Source organism: Neovison vison, chromosome 4 (assembly GCF_020171115.1).
Source record: "Neovison vison isolate M4711 chromosome 4, ASM_NN_V1, whole genome shotgun sequence".
Taxonomy (NCBI): Eukaryota; Metazoa; Chordata; class Mammalia; order Carnivora; family Mustelidae; genus Neogale; species Neogale vison.
In genome coordinates, this window is record NC_058094.1 from 225665238 (window position 1) to 225673407 (window position 8170).

At 61.2% G+C, this 8170-nt stretch overlaps 1 protein-coding gene across 4 annotated transcripts in view; it reads left to right on the forward strand.

Moving 5' to 3' along the window:
- AGAP3 (ArfGAP with GTPase domain, ankyrin repeat and PH domain 3) overlaps positions 1-5489 on the forward strand; it is a 52692-nt gene extending 47203 nt beyond the window's left edge. For 3 of the 4 annotated variants that reach the window (XM_044246857.1, XM_044246854.1, XM_044246858.1), the window contains exons 13-18: positions 1280-1417; positions 2997-3151; positions 3234-3324; positions 3479-3701; positions 4362-4617; positions 4786-5489. In XM_044246857.1, the coding sequence (XP_044102792.1) occupies positions 1280-1417; positions 2997-3151; positions 3234-3324; positions 3479-3701; positions 4362-4617; positions 4786-4992 (1070 nt within the window). In that variant the 3' untranslated portion in view covers positions 4993-5489. The remainder of the gene's footprint in view (positions 1-1279; positions 1418-2996; positions 3152-3233; positions 3325-3478; positions 3702-4361; positions 4618-4785) is intronic. The other variant, XM_044246855.1, reaches the window with a different exon arrangement.
- Positions 5490-8170: the final 2681 nt, after the last annotated feature.

Below are 8170 nucleotides of genomic sequence, written 5' to 3' on the forward strand. Positions count from 1 at the left end.
CCTGCGCACCAGCTCATCAGCCTCACTGCGGGGGGGACAGGGAAGCGGCTGAGCAGGGAGGTCGGAGGCTGGGGGCTTGGAAAACGTTTTGATGGTGGCAACCTGCCCGCCACAGAGAGGCGGGTTCCTGGATGATAGGGTCCGGGATCCAGAAGGGTAGTTTTCCTACCCATGCCGCCTCCAGCAGGCTGGGCCCCCATCCCGTCTAGCTGGTCAAAAACTCTCCCTTCTCTCACCTTCCTCTTAACTTTCCTTGGCTTACATTCTCTCCCGTTTCGTCCATTTTTGTTCCTTGCTCTCACATCTCCACTCTTCCCATCCCCTTATTTTTAATCCCTCTTTATCGTGCGTGGACACACACACACACACACACACACGCACACGCACTGCCCCCCCCCCCCGCCCCGCTTCCCCCATCTTACTCCCATTCGTCTCCCTTGGCCCCTGTCCCCTCCCGGGCAGGTCTGCCCCCTTCGCCTCCAGCTGGGCAGTAGTGCCCGGCCAGGCCCGAGGCCCATAGACTCTTTTCCTGGACCTTCCCGGCCGCGTCCCTCTGGAAGAACTAACCCCAGTCTGAGCCCCGAGTGCAGGAAGGAAGGGGCGCTCGCAACACAGGGCGGCAACCCACCTCCCGATCCAAGTCTGAGCCTCCTTGGGGCGAGTGACTGTGGAGCCCTTGAGAAGGGGAGCTGGGGGGCTTCCCAGAGTCACTGTCCTGACTGTGCTAGCAGGGCCTCGATAGGGCCCCTCTGTTGAGTCTGGAAGGAGGAAGGCAGGGAGGGAGGGAGCGTGTCTGCCTCTAATGAAGTTTGACATTTAGTGGTGAGCGCCGGGCGGGGTGTGGGAGACGGGAGCTTGATTAGCGCGCTCTAATTGACAGTAATTAGGCAGCTCCCTGATTGTTTCTAATTCTGCTATTAATTGTGAGGAGCGGGGAGTGTGATTGAGGATAAATTTGGTGCGGAGCTGCTTCGGCTTCAGCTCCCTGTGAGTTCCCCGGGCCGCCTGCCGCCCCTCCGGGCTGCGGAGCCCTAGCCAGCCATTCCTCCTCGCCTCCATCCTGTTCTGCCCGAGTTCCCCACACTCTCCTCTCTCCCCTTCTCCTTCTCCTCCTCCTCTGGGCTGGGGAAGCTCTGGGGTTGGTTGGGACTGGCCTGGCCTGGCAGACCCCTCTCTCGGCAGCTGGGGTGGGGGGCGCTCCCAGTGGCACTAGGCAGGTCACATGCTCTGCCCCCCACCCTCCCCTCTTCCCACACTTCTCCAACTCTCCCCTCCCCAGCCAGTGGCCCAGCTGAGGTGCTCAGTTCCAGCCCCAAGCTGGAGCCTCCCCCATCTCCCCACTCCAACCGGAAGAAGCACCGGCGGAAAAAGAGCACCGGGACCCCCCGACCAGACGGCCCCAGCAGTGCTGCTGAAGGTTAGGGGGACCTACAGGGAACCCGGGGCACAGGAGGCGGGCTGTGGGATTCGGGGATAGTACTCTCAAAGCAACCCCATTTTCTCCGTTTTAAGAGCGAGTGCTTTGTGTAAGTAACCGTAACTAGAGTTCCGCTTCTTTTGGGCGTCCGGACTTGGTATCTTAGAAAAGCTCCTCCTTCTGCCTAATTAAAACCCTTTCTGCTAAAATGGGAACCTTTTAATCCTTGGAGAAGGTGAAAGACAGCAGGTGGCTACTCCAGTAACTCTTCCAGACTTGCGGGCAGGACCTGCGTTTCCTGTGGCTCTTGTATCACCCACTGAGCTTGATGAGTGCTGGGCATACAATAGGTGCTTAATACGTGTGTAGGAGCTGGCTAAGTCTCTCCTGACTGGTCTTCAGGTTAAGGAATTCCAGCTCCTCAAGGCCTTTCTCGTAATCTGGTGTTAATCATGGCACTCCTCTGATTTGCTCCAGACTCTCTTCAAAATGTTTCTCTTCTCCATGGTTGGAGTCTTTCCGCTCCCACCTAAGTCTAAGCTAGACCGATGCGCAGTATCTCACTTCTCCGATTGCCAGGGCAGAGATGTGGGCAGGAGGCTGGAGATGGCCTCCGTGGGGAAGAGCTACCTCTCCGGCCTACCTGTGGGAGAGTGATGCTTAGCGGTCCTGGCCGGAGCCCAGCTGCACCAGGGAACCGGGCCCCCCACACAGGGCGGCGATTCTGTGGTTCAGAGGCCGTGTGGAGAGCAGGGTGAGGTGGGCTGGTGGAGCCCGGGGAAGGAAGGGGCACCAGCATCCCATCGAGGGTGCCCTGAGGGCAGGAGCCCAGCAGGAAGACTCCCAGGGACCCAGGCCTTTGCCTCTGGCTCCGCGTGCCTCCCCCCAGGCCTGAGTTCCCTCCGCATCCCCGGGGACACATCCACACCGCTGGTTAGGAGCTCTTCAGCCACAGGGTGGTGGCCGTTGGCATGGGGATTCACGTGGCTCTGCTGGTCTAAGTCGAACGGAGCTTGGGGCCCCAGTGCAGCCCACCGTGCACGTCACGGGCGCTGCCCAGGGCCCTGTCTGCTCACACAGTTCGTGGGGAAAACGGCTCCTCTCCCCATCCGCTTGTCCTTCCCGTCTGTGCCCGGGGAGTGGGGGAGGGGCCGCTCCCAGGAGCCCCACGCCCGACGCCGTCAGGAATATTGGGTTTAATGAGCTGCAAAATGAGGCGGCTGCAGCTGACGCGTACCGATGGTGCCCACGCCCGCCTCCCCCGCCCGCTCCCAGCATCGCCTCCTAGCGCCCCGCCGCACCCTTCCCCAGACGCTCCCCGCTGCTTTCTCCAGGGAGCGTCCCCGCTCCGACCTCTCCGGCGGGGCAGGGGGGCGGAAGCCCCGCACCCCGCTTTGCCTCCCTGCAGTCGGGCTCCACAGGTGGTCGGGCGCGGAGCCAGTGAGGGCCCCTGCGCACGGCTGCGAGTGGCCCCGGAGCGAGGCCTTGGGGCTGGGATGCCGGGAGAGGAGACCGCGGCGGCGGCCGTGGCAGTGGGGCGCCCTGCCCTGACGGCGGCAATCACCCCCGTCTCCCACAGAGGCCGAGGAGTCGTTTGAGTTCGTGGTGGTGTCCCTCACCGGGCAGACGTGGCACTTCGAGGCCTCGACGGCGGAGGAGCGGGAGCTGTGGGTCCAGAGCGTGCAGGCCCAGATCCTCGCCAGCCTGCAGGGCTGCCGCAGCGCCAAGGACAAGGTTGGCACGGAGGCCGCACGGGGGCGGGACCCCAGCCGGCCTCGTGACTGACCGGCCGCCCCTTGTCTCTCCCCTGGTGCAGACTCGACTGGGGAACCAGAACGCGGCCCTGGCTGTGCAGGCCGTGCGCACCGTGCGCGGCAACAGCTTCTGCATTGACTGCGACGCCCCCAGTGAGTGCAGAGGCCAGCAGGGCCCGGTCGGGTGGGGTTCGAGAACCGCGGCCCAGAGGCTCGTGGGTGGCCCTGAGAGAAAGGGGGGGGGGTCTTTCCTGGGGTCTCCATCTGGCTGCCCGTGGACCTCACGATGCTTCCTGTCCTCCCCTAGATCCAGACTGGGCCAGTTTGAACCTGGGCGCCCTGATGTGCATTGAGTGCTCGGGGACCCACCGACACCTGGGGGCTCACCTCTCCCGGGTCCGCTCCCTGGACCTGGACGACTGGCCGGCCGAGCTGCTGGCTGTCATGACCGCGATGGGCAACGCCCTGGCCAACAGCGTCTGGGAGGGGGCCCTGGATGGCTATGCCAAGCCCGGGCCCGACGCCTGCAGGTGAGTGGCCGGGGGGCACGGGGAGCTGGCAGAAAGGGCGGGGGCGTTGGCGCCCCAGATTGGGGAAACGGGGGCTGGCGCGGAGTGGCGACAGTCAGTCGTGCTCTAAGGGTTAAAAGTGGCCGTTGCTCTGCTTGGCAGTTGGCCCCTTGGGGTGCCCCTCCCCCTCCCCGCCTGTCACTCAGGCTCCTCACAACAAGAGGCCCTTTCTGAGCCTTATCAGCAGGTCAGGGGCCAGCGGGAGGCGCATGCGCAGGGCCCTATCGCTGGTGGCGTGAAGGCCCGAGCCGGAGCCCGGAGATGGGGAGAATGGGTGGGAGATAGGCTGGTGCGTGGGCCCCGTGGAGGCCCCCGCCCGCTTTGTTCCAGCAGGGCCAGATAAGCCACCAGGGGAGCCCTGCCCGGAATCCTGCTGCCCTCTCAGCCCCCGAGGGGCCTCCCTTCAGTGTTCCTTCCTTTCAGCTGTTTCCACCCGCTCTGCACTCCCCCTGCGCGCTGTCCCCGTCTCGGGCCTGTCTCTTCACTGCTGTGTCCTGTGCTTCCTCTGTTCCTTCCGATTTCCCCCTGGGGTGTTGTGTGGGTCCCCGAGCACCCTCCCCAGCCCCCGCCCGTTGGCTCGGGCCCTTGCTTGGCTCATGCCCTGGTGGACCTGCGTTGCAGAGAGGAAAAGGAGCGCTGGATTCGGGCCAAGTACGAACAGAAGCTCTTCCTGGCCCCGCTGCCGAGCTCGGACGTGCCCCTGGGCCAGCAGCTGCTCCGGGCCGTGGTGGAGGACGACCTGCGGCTGCTGGTGATGCTTCTGGCTCATGGGTCCAAGGAGGAGGTGAACGAGACCTACGGGGACGGGGACGGGCGGACGGCTCTCCATCTCTCCAGTGCCATGGCCAACGTCGTCTTCACGCAGCTGCTCATCTGGGTGAGTTGTGGGCTCCCCGCGGGCCTTTCCAGTCCCACCCTCGAGGGCTCCTCGGACCTGTCTGAGCTTTTCGCCCCGGCCCTTTGCAAGCCACCTCTCCTTCTTGCCCCAAGAACCCCCACCGTTCTTGCCACGTCACGCCGACTGTGACACTGCTTTCTTCCGCAGTACGGGGTGGATGTGCGGAGCCGGGACGCCCGGGGCCTGACTCCGCTGGCCTACGCGCGTCGGGCCGGCAGCCAGGAGTGCGCAGACATCCTGATCCAGCACGGCTGTCCTGGGGAGGGCTGTGGCTTAGCACCTGCCCCCAACAGAGAGCCCGCCAACGGTACCAGCGCTTCTGCGGAGCTGCACCGAAGTCCTAGCCTCCTGTAAAGCCCGCAGGACTCCGTGGCCTGGGGCCCCTCCTCCCTCCAGGCACTGAGGGGAGCCAAGGCAGAAACTGAGAAGCAGGAACGTGCGGAAAGGAAGGAGAGGAGACGAAGAGTCGAAGGAGAGCAGAGCTCAGTGGGGGAGACAGAGGGACCAGAGGCGACCTGTGCGATGCGAGCTGCCGCAGAGAGGGAGTGGGGCTACTCCAGCCCTCTGCCCTACGGTGCCACTGAAAAGGGACAGGACCCTTTGGAGGTACCTGTGAGGAGAGGGGAGCAGGACCTCTCCCTCCTCCAGATTCCTACCTTCTACTGCCAGCCCCCTACAAGCCTTCATCCTAAAATGGAGCCTGGACGGACAGACAAGTCGGGGGGTGCTGGAGGAAAGAGACGAGGAGGTGATCTGAGAGTCCCGTGTAAATTTGTACATTGGAATATTTATGTTTGTGTACATATCTGGTGTGTGTGTATGATGAGCCAGTAAACCAGACCGTGTGTGGCCTTGTTTTCCCCTCTTCTATCCCCACCTTCCAGAAAGGCCCATCAGTTCAGCTCTGCCTGTTTCTTTGCTCCTGTCTTCTCCTGCCTGTACTCTGGGACTGCCTTGAGTGGGTCAGTAGCACCGCCACCCCCTGGACGGGGTTCGGAGCTTGGCGCTGCCTTCTCCTCCTCCCACACCCAGCCCCTGCCCTCCGTTACTGCCCCCCCCCACCAGCGGGTGTCCAGTAACCTTGTGCCACACCTGGTGCCAGCCAGACCTCACCCAGAGAGGTGACAGAAGTATCATCCCCCTTCCTAAGAGCCTAGAAACTAGCTCTACAGCCAGACAGACATCCAGGCCACAGGACCAGAATTCCGAGGATACCACAAGGGTAAGTGGCTAGATGTTATCAGGCCAGCCCTTCTCTAGGGTTCTACGCCTAGGCTTTGCTTTAGACGAAAGGGGAGGAGGTAAGTCACTGATGGCAGAATAGCCACTTGGATTCCCAGCAGCATCTTGCCAAGCTGCGGGCAGAACCCTGAGGTCCCGGTTTTCCCTGATCTAGCCCTGACTAGCCCTGATCCTAGAAAGACCTGAGGGAAACACCTTTATACCTTTCTTGAAGGATGAGAACTTGCCAGGTTAAGGTCCCTGCTCTCTTACCTTCCATTCCTATAACCACTTTGCTGGTGGCCCTTGTTTTCTGCTGGAACTTACTGAGCTGGGTGTGGCAGGGCTGGCGCACTCAGGGGGCACCTGCCTGCCTGTAGGGAGATAACCAGGCAAATGCTACACAGAGAGGAAACCAGACTGTATTTTCTTGATTCACAGCCCCTCTGCAAGGCCAATAAGCCTTAAGCAAAAAGAAGAGCAGAATTAAACAGGGCCTTGGGTATGTATACGAATGAGTTCCTGGGCTCAGAAATTATTAGCAATAATCACTTCCTTTATTTTACCTAAGGAAAACCAGCCACTCGAGTGGCTGAATACTGCCTGGTATAGTTTAGGTAAATCCAGAGGAAAATGATCATCAGGATCTTGATGTCCCCCTGGCCCCCACCTGCCTTGGGGCAAAGAGCCAGAGAGCATCTGCTCTGGCCTTAGACCCTAGACCTAGATGTGAATTCCCAACTGCCAAAGTGACAACAGCTCCTGGGCTCACCAACCACTGCCTGGCTTTGCTCCTAAAAAGAATCGAACCCTGTAGGTTCCTTATCTGGGCAGAGACCACCTTAATCTAGGTCAGGAATGGGGCTGGCCTGGACGGCGTATTTTAGCCTAACGGTCAAGGCTTGCTGAAATTTAGCTCAATAGAGAGGACCTGCCCGGGATCTGTGCGTCCCAGCTAGGGAGCTGCAGCGCGGTGGTGAGTAAGCAGTCACAGCCCCAGGCCGTGTTCTGTTGGGTCGCCCAAACCAGGCAGGAGGAAGGGACGGCCACGGAAGGCCTGTCTGCTCCTCCGAGGCGGGCAGCAGATGCTTGCGTAAGCAGTGCCTGGAGGGCCACTCCTGGAAGCGGGAGCAGCCGCCGTTTTCCAGAGACGGTGAGGAGGCTGGCCAGGTATCTGATCCAGTTTGTGTTTCCCTCCCTGACCTTGACCTCCTGAGTGTCCTCGCCCTGCCCAGAGAATTGCCGGTTTCTCCTCTCAGTGGCTCCGTTCTCTGCCTGGCTCTCCTCCCGACTCCGTGCGGGCTACGTTTCTCCCGGGGAAGCCCTGCTTACCATGCTCCCAGCTGCGGCTGGTTCCTGGACCGCTGCTTTCCCCCGTGTCTGCGGCCCCGCTGCACGGCTGGCCCAGGAGAGCAGCCCTTCTGCGAAGGTGGGGGAAATGGCAAATGACTTCAGTTTGTCCTGTTTCCCCTCACAGTCTACCCAAGTGCCCCTGAAGGCTCCTGACCTCACACTGACTTTGTCCGCTGAGGTGGTCCTTCGTTTGCTCTTAGAATCCCAGCCCCGAAGCTCCCAGGCCCTATCTCTGCGGCTTCCCCCACGGTACACAATTGTCCAGAACATCACACATTCACGCCTGCCTCATCCCATTGCAGTGGGCCCTCTCGACCCATCTCGCTTTATAACCGAGGAGGATCGGGTATCCCAAGCTGCGTGACCCACACGATGGGGAGAAGGAGACCTCACGATTAATGCAGTAAGAACAGAACTGGAAAGGAGTCTGACTCCAGGCCCTCCCATCTGGAAATTCTGAAAGGTGGCCGAGACGGACTCGGCTGCTGTGTCCTCTGCGTGGAAGAAGGGGATTGAGCTCACCGGTGATCCGGGTGAGCCCCCAAGCTGCCCTAGTCACAGACGGGCCTGGTCACCTCTACTGAGTTAGAGCCTGGACATCCCTCTGCCAACCCAGGGTCAAGCACTTTGTTTCCCCTCGTGATACGAAAGGGAGCAAACCTCCTCTCCTGATGTCTGCCAGCTCTCACCAAGAGAAGAAAGCAGAGATGAAGAAGCTTGCCTTGTTTAATGGGGAGAGAGAAGCGCTGTGGCGGGAACATGGGTCGAGAGGTGTGGACAGTGTGGGAAGCACCCAGACGGGAAGTGGAGGTAGTTGACAAGGGGAGACGGTTGTGCTGAGGGGTTCTAAGGAGGTTAGTGACAGTTTCTGTTTCTTTGTGTGCCCTGTCCGACAGACAAGACAGGCCCCAGCACGAGGCAGGTAGGTGGACCTGAACCCTGGCTGAAGATGGAGGGG